General features: G+C 64.9%; 1 protein-coding gene across 1 annotated transcript; it reads right to left on the reverse strand.

The window, feature by feature from the left end:
- Positions 1-973: 973 nt before the first annotated feature.
- CHID1 (chitinase domain containing 1) lies at positions 974-18,478 on the reverse strand. Its single transcript, XM_033120300.1, has 13 exons — positions 18,335-18,478; positions 14,238-14,391; positions 13,589-13,738; positions 13,227-13,359; positions 12,641-12,685; positions 11,825-11,931; positions 11,533-11,594; positions 10,247-10,339; positions 6,778-6,879; positions 6,136-6,291; positions 2,226-2,306; positions 1,940-1,982; positions 974-1,727 (listed from the first exon to the last, which is right to left on the reverse strand). Exons 2-13 carry the CDS (start codon positions 14,355-14,357, stop codon positions 1,629-1,631), a joined length of 1,191 nt encoding a protein of 396 aa, XP_032976191.1. The 5' UTR covers positions 14,358-14,391; positions 18,335-18,478; the 3' UTR covers positions 974-1,628.
- Between the last annotated feature and the right edge of the window lie 871 nt (positions 18,479-19,349).

The following is a 19,349-nucleotide window of genomic DNA, read 5'->3' on the forward strand; positions in this document are numbered from 1 at the left end:
CGGTGACTTGCAGACACAGACCCTTCGCTTGCAGCCCCCTAGTGGCACCTCAGGCTCCAGGCACTGTGTCCAGCCCTGACTCAACCTCCCCCAGGGCCCGAGCTGCACGGGGGACCCATCCCTCAGTGCCGACCCCACCTGCCGTGGGTGCCTCTGGGTCTGGCCCCAGGACCCGTCCCAGCTCCCCACTCCCTTCACTGCTCCCCGAGCCTTCCAAACCCCAAGGTTAGGAGCACCCTTATCCAGCGTCCCATCACCTATCTGGCTCCCTGTCCTCCGACACGTCACACTGCCGGCTCCCCAGCTCCTGTACAGACTTCCAGACACCAGGTCCAGGGCCCAGCCCCCGACGTGGTGGCCTCACCCCTCCCCTCCCACCCGGGCCTTTGAAGCCAGGGGGACTGGCCCCTGCCCACAGCCAGGTGGCCGACTGGGGCCGAGGGCTCAGGGAGACGGGCCAGCCCAGGGGGCCCCGTGCAGTGGTCCCACACGCCAGTCAGCATCCCCACCCACCACCCCACATGCAGACAGGCACACGTGTGCACACCCACCCACACCCAACTGTCCTTCCATTCAGGCCCAGTCCCACCCCTCCCCCACCCCGAACCTGGGGCCCAGGTCTGTTTCCTAGAACCAATGGGCTGCTCTACCCCCACCCCCACCCTGAGAACAGGCCTAAGTGGGGGCAGTTTGCAGGGCGTGGCAGGAGTGGGGTGCCCAAGCTGCCTTCCCAGCTGGGCTGGTTTCTGCCGTGGGCCCCGAGGCTGACCTACTGCCCCAAGCGGTACTTCCTCAGGGCAGGGTGGCTCCTTGAGGGGCTGGGGGCCCAGACAGGCCAACCAAGGACAGACAGCAGTCCCCCTTCATGTCCCACAGTAGAAGGGAAACGTGGCCCCTGCCCCGGGACTCCCAGTTCAGGACCCAAAGTGCTCATGGACAGTGCCAGGCCCTGCTGACAGCCGGGCACCGAGAACTGCTGGGTGGGCAGGGGGCCGGGGGCCGGCTGTCCTTGGGCTGCGTGCAATCCGAGTGTTTCCCAGGGTTTCATCCAGGAGTGTGGCTGTGCCCATGGGTGGTGGAACGAGCCAGCTTGCTGTCATTTCATGGTGGCCACATCCACGGCACCAACAGGCTCCCGGGGGTCCAGGGCCCAGAGCTGGCCTCTCAGCCTGGTTTCTGCATGGGCCCCACGCCCGTGCCTTGGGGCACTTGGCAGGCTAGTTTGCAGCTTGTATGGGCAGGCGAGCCAGTGTGGGCAGTGGGAGGCCGGGCCCCTTTGAGTGGCCCTGGGGTGCAGAGCCGCCTCTGCCAGGGTCCAGTGTGGGAGCCTGTGCTGTCCCAGAGCTCCCAAACGCACAGAAAACCACAGGCCGTGTGGAGTGGTGGACGCCCGGCCACCCTGTGGGGCAGGGCCGTGGGTTCTGCCCCCACTTGAGCGACAGCAGGCAGTGAGGCTGGTGGAAGCAGCCTGTGTTGTAGGGGTGCCCTGGGCCAGGGCTGTCTCCCCACAGCACTGGTCACTGCTGAGCTGGGGGTCCCAGGACGCCTCTGCCCCTCCCGAAGACCGCAGCAGACACGGCCAGGAGGAGAGAAGCGTCTGTATTTCGCACGTCTGCTCCGGGGTGGGCCTACAGCAGGTCATAGAAGTAATCGAGGCCCTGGCCCAGCTCCCAGATGGACAGCCCGACGCCCAGCTCCCTGGCCAGCTCCAGCCGCACCTGCAGGGACTGCAGATGGAGGGGACCTTGGTCTCTGTTGTCCCCACGGCAGCCCCTGGTGGCCTGCCTGCCACCCAGAACGTGCCCAGGTCTGAGCCCCTTGTCCCCGGGGGTCCCTGGGGTTGCTGACCCCCTCTGCCCACCTGGGCCCCACTGAGGGCACAGGTCATTGTGGGGGGGGTGCCTGCTCCCGCCCCAGACCAGGCTGGGCCCACACGTACCTTCAGAGTCGGGTAGAACATGATGTGCCTCCCACCACGGCTTCTGTAAGACAGGGCCACCGTCTGCCTCCACCCCGGGCCCCCTTGTCCCCCACACCCCGGCCCAGGTCTCAGGTCTGCTCACAAAAGCCAGGCCGGCCCTCGACAGAGGTCGAGCTAGTGGCCGGGGAGCCCTGGCCAGCCCCCACTCACGCTCACTGTGCCCTCACTCCTGCTCACTGCCCCCCCCCCGCATTCCCACTTCGTGCCCCTACTCTCGCCCCAGGGCCTTGTCCTGGACACTCACTTCTTGTACTCGAAATAGTGTTCCGCGGCCTGGCTGTCCCACACCATCTGTGGCCGGTGCTCCTTCAGCGTCTGGATGTACCTGGGGAGGTGGGCTGTGAGTGGGGAGCCCCCGAGGCCTGGCCCGCAGCCCCAACACCTGGAGGGAGTGAGGCCACCGGCAGCAGTAGGACTCGGGACCATCGGCCCACAATGTCCAGGGAGCGCCAGCAATTCGCCTGGCTGTGTGGGAGGGCCACGCATGCACCCTGGACTCGAGGAAGTGCCAGAAAGCAGGACCGTGGGGCAGGGCCTGGGACACTGGGTACCTCACAGCCCGGGTGGGGGACAGACACCCATAGGCTCCTGAGATCGGAGCAGACACCAGCAACGTGTCCCAGTTCGTGACTCTGGGTTGGCACCGCCGGCACTGGGCATCCGGAGTGAACCTCCTGCTGTGACACCCTGAGCCCGGTGTCCAGGCAGGTGAGTGAAAGCCCCTGCTAGATGGGCGGGAGGGACCCGCTGGGGACTTGGCGTGCAGGGTGACAAAGCCAAGTGGTGCGACTGTGGGAGGGGCAGGGGCAAGCGCAGGCCCCCCGCCCGGCTCTCGGGACAGCAGGCCGGCGGCCCTCACCTGCCTGCCCTGCTCACCGTGGACGTGGCTGTCAAGGCCTGTAGCAGGCCCTTCCTGACTGCCAGAGCCAATGGTTTGAGACCAGCTCACACAGAGGACAGGTGGGTCCCCGAGGTGTGCGGGGCCAGGAAGACGGGGGTTCAGGCGCACCCAGCCTCCTAAGGCACAATGTCCTGGGTCTCTGCCACCCTTCCTGGCCAGAGGCTGCCCGGGCTGAGGAGGGGGGAGGCAGTGGCCGCAGGGGCCTTGCTGCTCTGGGCTGCTGCAGGGACATGTGCGGGACCCGGGGGGCGGGGCCTCACAGCACCCGGGGGTCTGAAGTGGCTGTGGTCAGCCACTCCACAGGCACAGGAAACATCCAGGGGCCCACTGGGTCTGCTCCCCAGGGGCCTGGGCCAGAACTATACCCGGCCCTGGACTGAAGCGCCACTTGTGCCGTCCAGTGCCTGCTAAGCGGCTCTGAGAAGTCTGGGTTGTGGGGGCGGCACTCCGACCCAGACTGCCCCCGAGCCCCTGGTCCCATTCCGGATGGTGGCAGGTGTCCAGGCGGGGGTGGCCCTGCGCCCTCGGGGAGCTCTGGCCACACTCCTCCTAGGGGGACCTCTGTGGTCACCCCTCAAAATCTGCTGCCTGCTGGAGTGGCTGCAGGGTGGGGGTCAGCCAAGAATGGGGTCCCTGTTGGGGCTGAGCCACAACCCAAGAGCACCGGGTCCCTCCATGTGGGAGGCCCTGGCCCGGCCGGCAGCACCTCGTGGGGACACACACAACTCCACACTTGGCTGAGCACAGCCCTGGGGACACAGAAGTGAGAGTGGGTGTGAGCCCAGGCTGGCGCAGGGGGTCCCACCGTGAGGGTGACAACTGTGCAGACACCTGGCCCTGCCAGGCGGCTCTGGGGGGAACAGCAGGGCTGAGGGACAGGGTGGGCACAGCCGGAAGGGGTGAAGCGGAAGGCCAGGGGAGGAAGCGCTGACAGGCGCGGGCCAGGGGACGGGAGCAGCTTTGGGGTACTGTAGGAACAAGGGCTGTGCCCTCCCCTAAATTCCCTGCAACGTCTGCCATCCCCAGGCTCACATGGGGCTCACGCCATGTGGTGGGGCTCACGCCATGTGGTGGGGCTCACTGGTGCGCCCGTCAGCCCACTCTGTGCTCCCTTCATCTACACAGGGAGTCACTGTCAGCCGATGCCATCTGTGACCACGCAGCCCTCGCCCCCACGGTCCTATGGGGGCCGCGCCCCTTCCTCAGTGCGTCTCCCCACTCATGGAGGGAAGAGACATTCCTCCTGACCCCCCAGCTGTGCACCCCCCTCCGGGGCCCCCTTGTCTGCCCAATCGCAGACCCCAGGGAAGACGCTGCGGTGTGTCTCACTGCCACACAGCAGGAAGACGCCATCACCAGGAATCGGGCCACGTGGAGCCTGTCTGCCCCCCACACCTCATCTGGAGCCCCAGGCTCAAGGACCCCTCATGCAGAGGCAGACAGGAGCCCAGCCCCCTCCCTGGGGCCCCCACGGTGGGCACCCAGACCCAGTGAAGGTGGAGGATTGCCTCCCCCAATGTGGAGGGGTGCCACCTCCAGGCGATAGGGGGATGGAGAGGAGCGGAGCTCCTGGGGGACTAAAGCCAGGCAGGTGGTAAGCCCTTTGGGGCGCCATCAGCCACCCTTATCCACCCTGATCCCGCCGGGGCACAAGCACATGGGGGCAGCCTATGCCGTCTGGGACCTCGTGGTCCAGCACCCCGAAATGACCTGGGGAAGCTGGGGACGAGGAGATGCCACAGTGCCTGGGGGTGGCTGAGGACTGCAGGGGCCGGCTGGCTCTCCAGCTCTGGTGATCAGTGGCCCCTGGTGGTGGGACAAGGGGACCCTGGGCCAACCCCACACCACGACACTCCCCAGAGGCAAGATGTGACCCCACTGGCTCCGAAAGCCCCGGGCTGACCCTGTGTGCCTGTCACAGGCCTGTCCTCAGCATCAATGCAGGACAAACGCACGACCCCACGTGTCAGCCCTGCGACAGGCAGCCTGGCCACACCCCAGGCCCCGCCCCACCCCCTGCCACCCGCTCCCCCTCCCTGTCAGTGAAGGGGATGACGCGCCAGTGAGCACCGGGCACCTGCCCAGCCCCTACCCGGCTGGCATGCCGTGTCCCTGGCGGTGAGCAGGGCTGCCTGTGGGTGACCCACAGACTCCCTGGGAACTGCAGTTTCTGGACACGCTCACTGACAGGACAGCTCTCGAGAGAAGCTTCCGAGGCTTCACATGGCTTCCGAGGTCGGGGAGACTGGGCCGCCCAGCGCCCAGCCAGGCAGAAGGCGCACCCAGCACCTGAGCAGGGCACAGGCCCCACGGCCCGGACAGGACCTCAGGAAGGAGCCACCAGCTCACGGGACCCAGCAGGGACCGGTGTGGGAGCCCCGGCAGGACGTGGAGCAGCTACTCCAGCTGAGCACACGTGCAGAGTTTACAAGCGACACAAAGGTGAGAGGAGACCTAAAACAAGCCACGGGCCCCCATGTGAGGGAAAAGGCCCCCGTGGGTTGACAGCAGGCGGGACACAGCGGGGAACGGCCAATGAGCAGGAAAACGGCAACAAAACTCGAAAAGAAAGCGAGAGAGTCGAAGGAAACAGCAGACGCGCCTGTGAACCGCGGACAAATGCCCCAACCCAGACGCTCCCGAGGGCCTGGAGAGGAGGGGAGGGCGAGGGGCAGGAACAGAACCTGAAGTGTGAACCCCCAGACCCAAAAAGGTCAGGGAAACCAGGTGCACCCCCCGAAGCACAGGCGGGCCCCTCATCACCAACTGAGGCGGGCGCTGGGGTCACCCGCGTGGGCAGAGCGTGCAGCTGGACAGCAAAGCGACCTCTCAAAGTGCTGGGAAGAAATCTGACCACCCAACCAAAGATCCCTGAAAACAGCAGCGCAATAAAGCTAGAGCCCTGCAGCAGCAGAGCCCAGGGCGCAGGCGGAGGCAGAGGCCTGGACCCACACAAGGACCCAAGCCCCAGACGGCCGCTCTGGGGTGGTCCCGCCTCCAGGCAGGCCCACATGCCACTGGCATGGCGAAGGTGGTTCACCCACCCGCCGACAGGGAAGCACTAGGGGTGTCACAGCTCCATGGCCCCATCCCAAGAGGCTCTGCCCCCAGCGCCCAGCACGTGCCAGACGACGCCAGGCCTTGTCCCTGCCCCACCCATCACCTCCGGGAGACTCGCAGACACACTGGAAAAGGCCTCAGGGGGGCCAGGGCGGCACAGAGGTGAGGCCGCCTGTGGGGGGTGCCGGCTCACCTGGCCCCAACGACGGGCTCGCGGCCGCCCTTGGAGGCCGAGTAGTCGGAGCCGTAGAAGTTGAGCCCCAGGAGGATCTTGCTTCGCCACTGGGCTTTGGGGTCCAGCACCTGCACACAGGCTCTCACCCAGGACAGCGGTGCATTGGGGCCAGGCCTGCAGGGCGAGGGAGCGTGGGCGTCAGCGGCCGGCAGAGGTGCCCACACTGGGGTAGGGCTGAGTCGTGGGGAGGGAGCTCTCCTGGGGATGCATGTCTGCTTGACCCAGGCCTCCTCGGGGAGCAGGGGCTCAGGTCGGGGTGCGGGCTGCGGGCTGCCGCGGGGCACGGCCACACCAAGGCTCCCCGGGGCAGTGACCCCGCCCACAGGAGCACCATCTCCTCGGCAGCGTGGCAGGCCTGGTGCCAGTGGCCACCCCTCAGTGTCTAGGCCCTGTAGGGGTGGCTAGACACGGGCTGGCATTACCATAGGGGCTGCCCGCTACTGTTTGTCACACGCCCCAAAATGAAAAGGCTACCCAGTGCAGGGCCAACCGTGGGCCTCAGGAAATAAGGGACCAGGCCCTCCACGTCCCTGCCCTGAGCAGGCGGGCGGGCAGGCGCGTCTGGCGGAGCTGCGGCACCCAGGGCCCGGGCTTACTCACTGCTGCGCGGTGGGGTAGTCGTAGGTCATGAGGCTGAAGCCGTCCAGCACGGGCGCCAGCTGCTCCCACTGCTTGACCGTGAAAGTGCCCAGCTGGTCCGTCCTGCACGGGACAAGCAGCCACTGTGGCCTTTAGCCTGCCCCGCCCCAGCTGACACCTGGCCCACGAGGACAGCAACTGGCTGTGGGGGACCCACGCCCACACCCCTTCCTTACTCCCCCTCCAGGACCTCAGGTCACTTTCCCTAGAAGTTACTCAGCACTCGGTTACAGGGAACGGCCTGCACTTGGTCAGGGCCACGCCAGGAGCAGGGGTGGGGCTGCGAGACCCACTGGGTGGCTTCTAGGGCCCGTCCCTGCCCAGACCCCCAGCTCTCTGCCCCTCCTGCTTTGCCCCACCTGGTGGACACTTCCTTCTTCCATCACCCCAACTAGCTGCTGTCCCTGGGCCCCACTGTGGGGAGGCCCCCTCCTGGGGTCCACCTTGCAAGGTGCCGAGTGCCCACCCCCCGAGAATCCCCTACCGCCTCCTTAATCCTAACCCCTTCGGCCCGGTCCCTCCACATGGCCTCACCTTCCACTTCCCTCTCCCCCCAGACACCACGAACCTGCCTGCCCCCCAGCAGCCCTGGTCGGGGCCTAAGAGGTGGCAGACAGGAGGCCTGCCCATTATCGGGGCGCCCACATATGCTCCCCACAAGCCCCATCACCCAGGCCCCCAGCCCGCTGTCACCTGCTCAGCCCTGTGGCTCCTGCTCTACCTGCTCCACAGGGCTCAGAGTGAACCCATGGGCCTGCAGGCCCACGCCCGCACCCCGCAGGCCAGCAGCACCCCTCAGCCCTCCAACTTGGACGTCACCTGTCCACAAGCACTGCCACCCTCCATCCTGCCCCACATCCACAGGTGGCCTGTGCCACTGCCCCCAGGGGGACCCCAACTCCACTCATCACCTTCCTGACCAAGGAACCCCAGGGGCAGCTGGAGGAAATGGGGCAGCCCACATTAGGGTGGCCATGTGCCTGTGAGGACACCCGGATGGCACCGGCAGCAGGGACAGTGAGCAGGGCTGGGCTGAGCAGGTCCGGGAAGGAAACTGCCTTCCTGCATGGAGGTCAGCTCCCTGTGGTTGAGCAAAGGGCGCCTGCCCAGGAGCTGCGGACGCTGGGAGACATGCACTCTAAACCACTCATCGTGCGGGCATCTCCAGCCGTGCACGAAGCTGAGCAAAAGCTCAGTACTGGGGACAGCGGCAGCTCTCTGGGGCAGGCCGTGACCTTCGGAGCAGCGCTCAAGGTCAGCACGGGGTAGGCGGTGGGCCCAGATAGGTGCACAGCAGACACAGGCGCCCTCCCACAGGCTGTTCCATGTGGTTCCAGCGCAGGCAGTGGGGTGACTCTTGCTGCAGAAAACACAGGGAGGCACTGCCACCAAGCGTGGGGATGAGGATGAGGATAAGCGCGGCCACCAAGTGTGGGGACAGGGATGAGGATAAGCGTGGCCACCAAGCATGGGGATGAGGATGAGGATAAGTGCTGCCACCAAGTGTGGGGACAGGGATGAGGATAAGTGCTGCCACCAAGTGTGGGGACAGGGATGAGGATAAGTGCTGCCACCAAGTGTGGGGACAGGGATGAGGATAAGTGCTGCCACCAAGTGTGGGGACGGGGATGAGGATAAGTGCTGCCACCAAGTGTGGGGACGGGGATGAGGATAAGTGCTGCCACCAAGTGTGGGGACAGGGATGAGGATAAGTGCTGCCACCAAGTGTGGGGACGGGGATGAGGATAAGTGCTGCCACCAAGTGTGGGGACGGGGATGAGGATAAGTGCTGCCACCAAGTGTGGGGACGGGGATGAGGATAAGTGCTGCCACCAAGTGTGGGGACGGGGATGAGGATAAGTGCTGCCACCAAGTGTGGGGACGGGGATGAGGATAAGTGCTGCCACCAAGTGTGGGGACGGGGATGAGGATAAGTGCTGCCACCAAGTGTGGGGACGGGGATGAGGATAAGTGCTGCCACCAAGTGTGGGGACGGGGATGAGGATAAGTGCTGCCACCAAGTGTGGGGACAAGGATGAGGATAAGCACCAACCACAGACAAACCCCTGGGGCACCGCCAGCGAGGCCCTGCCCCCAAAGGCACATGGGCCACTCCTGGCAAAGGTCCCCTCCCTCTGGGCATCCCCGCGATTGCATGCAGAGGGAGCGTCCTGCCTTGGTGGCTGCAGGGGGAGCAGCCAGCCTCAGCTCACAGGTCCACTTCCTGCCAAGGTGCCGGGAGCTGGGGTGAAGGTTCCCGGGCAGAGGTCGGCCCCTCCAGGGGCATCGCCCACTCACTCCCCCTACCCTCCAGCAGCTGCGAGGCCGAGTGGACGGCCGCACCCAGAGGCAGCACTGGGCAGCTCCCCGCCCACCGAACCACCCAGAGGGACCAGCAGACCCAGGACTGGGTGCCACTCCAGGAGCGCCTGTCACCTGGCCTTCCCAGAGCACTGGCTCCTCTTCCCCTCCCAGGCCTGGCTCTGACCCTGGAAGCCACAGGATCCCACCAGACATGTGCATGGCACACACAAACATGCATGGATGTGTGTGGGAGGAAGTGCACACAGACAGGACTCCGCTGGGCTCCCTGCAAGCTCAGCTGCAGGGTGGGTGCTGGCTGTGGACACAGGTGTGAAGCCCGCCTGCAGCCCACCACTGAGCTGAGGACGTGTGGGCAGGCCACTCGGGCGAGTCTTCTGCCCAGGTTGTGCTAAGGGTCCGAGGCCTCTGGTGATGTGTGGGGGGCCCCGTGGGGCATAGGAGCCGAGCAAAGGGGGGCAGCTGGCCACGCACAGTCCCCAGGGAACGGCACCTGCTTTATGGGTGTCTGTCAACTGCCCCTTTGGTGTCGGTCTGTCAGCCTGGGACTGGGACATCGCTGGCCCGAGGTGTGTCTAACCTGGTCCCCCTGGGAGCTGGTGGAGGCCGGGCAGAGCTCCCAGCAGTCCTGTCCGGGGCCTCTGTGGCCCCCTCGCCACCACTGCACTGCCACTCCACCCTGGGTCTGGCCTTGGCCCTCACAGCGTGACGCACAGCCTCTTGGGTGCTCAGTACAGGGCGGATGCCCCGGGCAGGGTGGACATGGGAGTCAGACCGCCTGGGAATCCCCCCACTCTGTCTCGCGGGTTCTGGAAGAGGCTCAAAGGGCCTGGGGGGACGGGAGCAGTGACCACACAGCCGGCCCTGACCTTCTGAGGACCCAGCAGGTGTAGTTTGGCCGTGGAGCTCCAGGCCTCGCCTGAGCGAGTGGAAGTGAGTCTGAAGGACTCCAGTTCTCAACCTAAGAGACTTTCCTGTCTTCCCACGTGAAGGCGCAGGGTCACAGCCTGGTGTTCACGCCTGCGCGTGCAGTGGCCACAGCCTCTGCCCGGAGGGGCTGGGTGCCAACCAGGCAGGGCCCCCCCGCCCCAAGCGAGGGTGCACTTACCCGGGAATGACGGCCGGTGGGATGACCAGTATGGCCAGGAGCCGGGCCTGGTGCAGGGCCTCGGCCATGTGGGTGAGCATGTGGATGAGACCGCTGGAGGCAAAGGTGCAGAGGTCAGCAGGCCACCAGCGGGCACTTCCTGCCCGGAGGCACGGCGGCTGCACCCCAACAGCACACACGGGAGCACTGGGGCAGCTGGTGGCCCGGGGTCCGTGCTGCACCCGGACATGCCCCAGGCCTGGGACTTGTGCCCCAAGGAGCCAGACCCAACTGCCCAGCACCCTCGTGCAGCAACCCCCTGGCCTGGCAGCCACCCGGAACAGCCCCGGCAGGGGCACAGAGATGGGGCAGCCTGTGCTGGGACCCACAGATGGGGCACCTGGGGGTGGGCACTGGGCATGTCCCTCCACTTGAGTCTGGACATGGGGGGGGAGTCTCAGTGGGCTAACAGGTGGGGGGACTGAGGAGGTGGTGTCACGGGCTCCTCTGGCCCCTGAAGTATGGGAGGTGGCAGTGTGTGAGACAGCTGGCAGCGTGCCCAGCAGGAAGCCAGCTTGGCTCCTGGCATGGCCAGGGAACACCTGTCAGGATGTCCCCAGCCCCACTGGCAGTGTGCTGGTTCCAGGAGCCTCGGCCCTGCTGATGGCAGGTTTCTGGACAGCGCACCTGCGCACCCACTCTGGCCTGGCCCCACTGTCACTGTGCGTGGGGCGCCGAGCCCAGTGCCCCTTGTAGTCTCTCATGAGCCGCCCATCTGGAGTGGGTGCTGAGCCCAACTCCCCCGCAGTGCATCGGGGGGCGGAGGCACCGGACTGGACTCCAGTGGCAGGGTGACCAGGCCAAATGCCAGGCCCAGGCCCCACGCGGCTCCAGGGTGAGGGCGGGGGCCGCTGCCTGCTCCCGTGGCTGGGCTCTCTCCATGAGGCCGAGGTGGGGCCTGGCGTGTGCAGATGTTGGACCACGGTGGCTTCTTAGGGTCCCCACTGGGCCCAAGCTCAGCGGGTGCCCCCCACACGAGGCGGCGGTTCTGGCTGGGGCCGTCCGCGCACGCCCAGGAGAGCGCCCACCCTAGGCCAGCACCGACTCTGCCAGAGCTGTCAGGCTCCGCTGCCCTCAGCACCGGTCCCTGTCACACTTCTGGACTTTGGGACTGCCTGAGGACTGGCTGTGAGAAGGGGGCAGCGGTCGTGTGCCCTGAGGAGCCCCCGCCCAGTGAAGTGTCTGCTAGCACAGGGTCCTGGGGCCACGCGTGTCACTGTGTGCAGACATGGGGACCACTCACTCACATATGCTCCTGGCCGGGCAGCTGGCCCCAGACCTCCACCACGAAGCCGTCAAAATGCTGGCTCTGAAAGGACCAGGACAGTGAGGGGCTCCAGTGAGCCAGGTGCGATGACGGCAGGCCGACATGGAGCCCCTCTCTGAAGGGAGCAGCACGGTGTCCCCACAGAAACAGCACAGAGGCCAGGGGCTCGTGTGCGCCTCCCCACACCCTGGTTCCTGTGGCCAGCACTGGACAGCTGGGCTGGGTCCCCTCCCAGGCAGCCCGTGCCAGCCGTGCGGAGCACCAGGCCTCACCTTGGCGACCTGGACCATGGTCTTGCTGAGCTCTTCTATCTCGTCCTCGCTGTCCCAGACGCTGCGGAAGTCCTCGTGAGACCAGCCCTCAAACAGGAGTCGAGGCACTGGGGACAGACCCATGAGGCACTGTGACCCTCCTGTCCTCCGCCCACATCACGGTGCCCATGGCTTCTAGAGCTAAATGACCACACAGCCGGGCACGCAGTGTGGTCATCCCAGCAACACATGGCCTGGCGAGGAGGGGCTCTGGGGTCGGGGACCCCTTTGTGCCCTCACGCTGCTTCCCGACGGCCCAGACCCCACTCGTCCCAGCTCTCTGCCCCCGCTGGACCATCCTCCTCCCGTCAACACCACGTGCAGGCCCCCTCCCGGCCCCACCCCCACGGCTCCTCCTGCTCCCAGCCTGCCTCCCCCACTCCCCAGACCCCGCTGATCCTGCTGCACTTTAGGACTCTGGGACAGTATCCCTCCCTCGCCAGCTGTGAGCTCCAGAACACACGGGCTTGGCCCAAGGCCCTCGATACATGCTCATGGATGAATGGAGAAAAACTGGGGGGACGAGTGCACAGCAAAGGAGGCACTGGCCTTGAGGGGCTGAGCTGAGTGGGCGCGAGGGCATAGGACCCAGCTGGACCGAGGGCTGTCAGTGCCAGGCTGGGGGCTGGCCTTGTTTCTGAGCAGTTGGGAGGTGACCGATGCACTGGACAGCACAGGCGAAGACCCAGAGGCCACGCATCCACTCACGGGGCCCAACCAGCCCGGGCTCGGCGGTGACCTCAGGTGGGCGCCTGCCTGCCAGACGCAAGGACTCACCTATGCGTAGGCCCTTGGCCTGCTTCCGGACCGTCCGCATCCACCCTGGGGGACATGCGGAGGGTGGTCAGTGAGGGACACAGGCCCACGCCCACCCTGAGGCTACATGCCGGGAGAGCAGACAGAACCCACGAGCCAGGAGCCCCTCTTCCCCCTGCACAGCAGCCCTGGGCCAGGGCAACTCAGACCAGTAGCTGGAAGAGGACAAGTGGCTGCCCAGGGGCCACACCCCAAGGAGCCTGCAACTGTTTCTTAGAGCTGCGGGGTGTCTGGAGGGCCAAGCTCCGAGGCTGCCCTTGTGGCATCAGGGAGCCTCTGGGTCTTAAAATCCCGCAACTGGTTGACAGCTGTGTCCTTTATGAACCCAAGAGGGGGACGGCTGTGTAAACTTGGGTGTAAGCCCACAAAACGGCTGATGGGACAGCTAGGCCCTCGCTCAGCCCAGACAGTATGTGCCAACCACAGGAGGTAGGGGTGCAGGTCAATGGTCCCGCGACCACACTCACACAGACAAACTCAGATACAGACACACACACTCACTGACACACACACCCTCTGGGCCCTGGGATGAGCAGCAAGGAGAGACCTTGGTCCACGTCGTGAAGGCCCGTGACCTCAAACAGCTCACGGCCACGCCTCTTTATCTGTAGCCACACGGGCGAGATGTGTGTGAACTTGCCCCCGAAGACCTTGGCAATGTCGTAGCCATGGCTGTTCCACTGGTGACAGACGGAGGACGGCTGAGCCCACCTGCGGCTGCACAGGGCCCGAGAGCCGCCTCTGGACACGGCGCCGCAGGCCCATGTGCACCGCGCAGACGAGCCCCCAGAGGACCTGTGGCTGCTCCCACTGCTGCCCCAGCAGGTGCCTGTCCTGCTGCCCCCCTCTGTGAGAACGCAGACCCCAGCTGCTGCCTTGCCCTGGGGCCACCCTGTGCACCCAGCTTACTGGAGTGACGTAGCCCAGGACGTCCCCAGCAATGTGCCGCTCCCGGGCCTTTGTTGCACAGTAGCTGCGATGCTCGAGGACCACATCCTCGGCTCTGGGGTTTGTCACCACCAGACCCCGATCTTGGACAGGCTTATCTGCAAGCTGAGTCTGAAATGAAGGCACAGGGAAAAAGCCATCAGTGCCACCGTGCTCAGGTGACAGGCAGAGCCCTCCATCCAGCCAGGTGCTGGACCAACACGGTGCCGCTGACCAGGACAGCACAGGGAAAGGCCGCCCCCGAGGCGTGGACTCTCCCTGAAGATGTGCTCTACCTCCGTGGGCATCGGTCAACCTGCTGACATCGCATTGCCGCGGCTAGTCCAGAACTCGACGAGGTAAGACAAGTGCCGGTGTCGAAAGAAGCAGAAGGTGCATGAGGACCGACCTCTGGATGTCATCACAGAAGACGGCCCGGTGCAGCCAGGCACACCTGCAGCCCAGCCCCGGAAGCTGCTCCCTCTGACACCGTCCAGCCAGAGTGCCGGGGCAGTGCCCAGCCGGCCACAGGAGGAAGCCAAGCGCCCCAGCCTCTCGGCTCACAAGCTGCGTGGGCACATGGCCCCAGCAAGCAGGAAGGAGGAGCAATGGGTCCCCAGACCACGCTTACCTTCTCCAACAGGGTCTTCGAGGTGGCCTTTTTGGCATCTGACTTTGACAGGGTGGTGTGGACAGAGCCACAGGCCAGAGCGAGCCAGAGTGTGCTAAGGAGCGCCTTCATGGCAGGCATGTCACAGAGGGGTCCAACCTCAGGGTCCGGGGGGCTGTAAGCAGAGCAGAGAACATGGAGACCACCGGCTGCGTGAGGCGGCCTCTGCCCACTGCACAATAGGGCCTGTTGGGCTGGGCACTGGCCCGGGACTCAGGCCTGCCCTGCACCAGCTCTGATGGCCGGGTCCAGTTTCCAGCACCGCTGGGCCCTTGATTCCTCTCACAGCCAGCCAGAAAGGGGCTTCCTGCCTCAGGGCCATCTAAGAAAACGTTGGCTTGCCCCTCCCCCATCGAACCTACAGAAGTCACGGCCACGGGGGCTTTACTGCAAATGACAGAACCTGAAAAGGACTGGAAGAAAACGTGGGTGCTTGCTCACGTCAAGTCAGGGAGGAGGCTTCCCCAACTCCTACGTCAGCTGGTCGAGATCATGGAGGAAAACGCTGACGGAGTTCACTACGTAAGAACACGAAACTTTCAGTTGGGAAACAAAGAAGCAAGTAGGAAAAAATAATAAACCAGAAAAAAAATGGTGAGAACACACTGGGCAGTGAGTTTCTATCCATTACTCAGCCATGACATGCCAAGAACTCTCACAAATCAAGAATAAAAGACATTCCAATAAAAAAGTCCCACTACAAACAAGGGACGTGAAAAGGAGTAAGACAGGGAACGCCCGAGCCCCAGAAGTCTGAGCAATGGGGTGAAGTAAGAGGGTGCTTCCCGGCATTTGCAAGGACTGGAGAAAGCGTGCCGCCTCGGTCCCGGCAGCAGCTCCCCCATTTGTTTCTGGGATGGCAAGTCGGGGAAACTTTTGGATGACAACCTGCCATCAATACTATACTTTCCCACACGTTTCTTTTCTGTCACAAACTCCGCTGGGGGGGGGGCAGGGGGGACTTCGGCACCCGCGAGGAATCTGCACAGAGGACCACCTGCAGGGGAACGCGAACCGGCACGGAGCCGACGGTACAAAAGGGGGCGCTCGAGAGCAACGAGCGCTGTCAGACCTGCAGCTCCAGCCACGTCCTCTTCTGGCTCCACGTGCACTTTCTGCTCTGCTGCCCTGGACGCTTACGAGGGGTGCAGCTCGTTAGGTCCCCCCACCCGCAATTCCATGTCTTTCACTCAGGGCACCTGAGTAACAAGCAGGCCCAGCGTGGCTGTCACCCTTGATGTGACTTTTAAAACGTGTGGTGTGAAGAGCACATCAGCCAAGTGTTGTGGCCCTGGCACGCTCCCTCCAGATCAGCTGAGGGGTGAGCATGCATGCCCTGACCAGGCAGGGCCAGGCCCTCCATCCCCTCCTCTCGACCTGCTTCCCTGTGAAGAGTGGCACAGGCGGACCTGTGCTGGGCTGCCACTTGCCTAGGTGAGTGGGTGCCCTGGGCAATGAGCTTCCACGCTGGGACACCCATAGGGTGCCTGGAGGGGGCTGCAGACACAGCCCCAGAGCAAGCGGCCCAGAAGCCCCCTCCCTGGGAGGCACAGATGGCCTGGCCCAAGGGCTTCTGAGACAGAAGGGACACAAAGCTGCTGGGAAGGGCAGCACTCACTCAGCAGCCATGGCAACTCCGAGAAGTGCGGACGAAGAGCAGAAAGACCCATGCCCAGGCCACCAGCCTTTGCCCCCTCCCCCCTGCCCCTTTGGTGACACTTTCCAGTACCAGAGCCAAGGACAGCAGCCTCTGACACCCTAGCCCAGCCCAGCCTAGTGGAGACTTGGGCTCCTGGGGCACAGCCTCAGGGCTGGGAAGGAAGGGCCCTGGGGGAGGGGGGACTCCAGCCATGGCAGTGGCAGGCGGCTCCTCTGGACACACTGAGCCTGCAGCTGTGGGGGGCCGGCTCCGGGCAGCCCAGCCATCAAGAGGCTAGAAAAACACCTGAACAAATGTGTTTCCACGTGCTGCAGAGCTGAGATGAGGGCAGGAGCCACACGGTGCAGGGGCATGCTACAGGTACCCTATCTTTGGCCAGCCCCCCAAGTCGCCTCCATGACCCAGGCTTCTCCTCGGCTCTGGGGTGGAGGTCTGAGTCACTGAGCATGGACAGGAATGAGATGAAGCAGGAGGGTGCTGCCCCAGCAGTGACGGGGGTTTCGGGGACACCCGTCCCACCCTCTGGCCACTGCCTGCCACCCCACCTGCACACGGGTGGACAGACCCCTGTGCCTCATCCTTGACCACAGGGAAGGAAGAGGGCAGGGTGGACATGGGCCAATCTGGAGGAAGACAGACCCTGCCGGCTTCTGTGTCCAACGGAAGGAGGAGCAGAATGAGTGAGGCCTGTGCCCGGGCGGCCCACCCTGGGATTGCTGCGATTCCCCGAAAATAAGACCTAACCAGAAAAGAAGCCCCAGCATGACTTTTCAGGAGGAGGTCCCCTGAACATAAGTCCTAATGCGTCTTTGGAGCAAACCTTAATATAAGACTCAGTCTTATTTTTGGGGCAACACGGTAGGAGCAGTGGCATCAAAAGCACCTAAAGTGCTGGCTGCTCCCAGACCGGCCGTGGAACTTTCCAGACTGCCTGCCTACAACCTGGTGGTGGGGGCCCTACATGTGGGCTGCGTGACGTGTGAGGAGCTCGTGCTGTGGTGAGGCCCTTCTCTGGACACCCCCCTGGCTCCCCGCTGTGCACTGTGGGCCACTCTTCCCGAGGCATCACGCTCTTAGCAGAGTCAACTGCTGGGCTCACACACCCTGTTCCTGTGTCAAAATGTGTTTCGTCCCCACACACCAATGACCTCCTTTGGGTGGAAGGGTTCCCCGCAGAGGGAGTGTGATGTGTCACCCTGTGGGCCCTGGGAAGCTGCGTGACGGCTACGGCCAAGGGCCCACCACTCAAGGCTCTAGGCTCCTGGAAGGACTGTTTCAGCAGTGTGACCCAAGGGCAGTGAGTCACAGCGGTGACTTTCGGGTGTTTTCATGAAGACACAGTAAGAAAGTTTTCCGTAGCCCAGTACATGCGTGCACTTCCTGTGTGTACGTGTGTTGCACGTGTGCTCAGTGACAGGGGCCGATGGCAGCTCCCCTGCTGTGACGCACTGCAATTTCTCCTGTTTCATTTACAAGACAGTGAGTGGCTTGTACCCGTCAGTTTGGTCTCGCTATTCACTGAGAAACGCTGACCGATGTGCCCTGAGTGTCTGTCACCAACACGGGGCTGGCCCTTGAGCAGAATTTGTCGTTAACTGAATGGCAAGGGTAACGGTCACGCATCAGAGTTCTCACTTTTGAGCACAAATCCTGGAGGCAGCTCAGTTCCTGCGGGGAGTGGGGAGCAGGGCCTTGGCAGGGAAGGTGGCGGGCAGGCAGGACAGGCACTGCCCACAGGCTGCGGCAGGCCGTGAGCTCACCACGAGTTCTCCACAACCCCGGCCTGGGCCCTGCCGTCCTCCCCCGTCACAGAGGGAAGCGGGGCAGAGGGGCGTGTGGACACTGCTAAGGGGACAGGGCGATGGAGGCGAGCCTGCCACCAACCCCTGTCCCCTGACCTCTCTGTGCTCAGCTCTAGTGACCTGGGAAGCGAGGGACCGGCGAGTCACCCTCCCGCGTGGGAAGCCTACACTTTGAAGGCTGGGGGCTGAGCGAGGGGCGTCCAGCCTAGCGCACCCCAGCAAAGCGTGCGGTCACTTGCCCCACTCAGGCCTGGCCTCTCGGCCCCGGGGGCAGGACGGCCACCTCTCTCCCCGCCTCACCATGTCGCACTAAAGCGTGTTGCTTCCACTGAGGTTCGTGTCCCCACACGCTCGTCCACACTGGTGCACGCACTGGGCCCCCCCCCAGTCCTCAGCCACGCGCTGCGGGCACCCACATCCTCTCGCACTCACACCCCCTCTTCCACACCCGCTCTCCCTGGCGCCGCGCCTCCTGCTCTCACACGCGCCCTCTGCCGCCCACTTCACGGAGGGGAACTGAGGCCGTGCGAGGAGCAGGAGCAGGAGCCGGGACGCGGCACGCGGGCACCTCCCCGGCCGGCCGCCGCGGGGCTCACCTTCATGTCCCGGAGGCCGGCCGGACAAACCCCGCGCACAGCCGGAAGACGTTCGCTCGCGCCGCCGGAACCCCGCCCCGGGGCGCCCGCGCACGCAGTCGCAGCGCCACTCCAGCCTCCGCTCCGCCGCCGCCACGCACGGCACGCTGGGGCGGGGCGGGGGCGAGGGGAGGAGCCTGGTGGGGGGCGGGGCCTGGAGGCGGGTCCGGGGGCGGGCCCGGGGAGGAGCCCGGGGCCCGTCGAAGCTGGGTCTCGATGCAGCCAGGACCCGGGGGCGTGAGGACCCCGCACCCTCCGCGGGGTGGCGTGCTCCCCGGCGTCGGGCGCTCCGTGAGCCCCAGGCTCTCCGGGGAACCGGACGCCTTTGCTGCTGCGCGGTTCCCTCTTGGGCATCGCGTTGTGTCCGGCAGGCGCTCCCCTCCTCTCGCCAGAGCTTGCCCTGCTTGGAAGCGAAGCGCCCCGTGTGACGTCTGTGCTGCAGCCACGTGGTGGTCAGCAGAGGGTGCCTGGCGTGGGCGGGTGGCCGAGGGTACAGCCCAGGACTGACCTCACCCGCCTCCAAGTCCTTCTCTCGTGGACGTGGGAATCGCCTCTCCAGGCTTTCCTCCTACCCCTCTGCTGTCCGCCCCCCAGAATAGCCCTCCTCGACCATAGCCGTATCTCTCTGGGTGAGAGCGCCTCAGCTGTCAGCTTTGATCATCATCCATTGGCCAGTGGTGTCCACACGCTGTCTGGAACAGGGACACGAAAGCCCCACATAACCCAAGACCCAGTGCTGCCTCTGTCCTCGCCTCCAGGAACGGTGGCGCCATCTTGCACATCTCACAATCTGGCACCCCCAGGGGCAAACAGAACCCCTCCATCTGAACCCCCAGCAAGACGAGTGTGTGTGGGGGCCTCTGGGATGGACTGAATGCACACATGGCCTGCAGTGTTGATCACAAGGCATAGAGCAGTGGACCGGTCCCCCCACCCATCCCTAGCGGTTCCCAGCAGTTTCCTGCAGAAAACCGCG

The sequence above is a fragment of the Rhinolophus ferrumequinum genome, chromosome 11 (genome assembly GCF_004115265.2).
Source record: "Rhinolophus ferrumequinum isolate MPI-CBG mRhiFer1 chromosome 11, mRhiFer1_v1.p, whole genome shotgun sequence".
Classification (NCBI taxonomy): Eukaryota; Metazoa; Chordata; class Mammalia; order Chiroptera; family Rhinolophidae; genus Rhinolophus; species Rhinolophus ferrumequinum.

Excerpts from the sequence above, each read along its gene's own strand:
- CHID1 (XM_033120300.1), bottom strand. The coding sequence starts at position 14,357 with ATGCCTGCCATGAAGGCGCTCCTTAGCACACTCTGGCTCGCTCTGGCC. Across the intron at positions 11,595-11,824 it reads CCATGGTCCAGGTCGCCAAG|AGCCAGCATTTTGACGGCTT; the intron begins GTGAGGCCTGGT and ends TGGTCCTTTCAG. Across the intron at positions 10,340-11,532 it reads CTGCCCGGCCAGGAGCATAT|CGGTCTCATCCACATGCTCA; the intron begins GTGAGTGAGTGG and ends CTTTGCCTCCAG.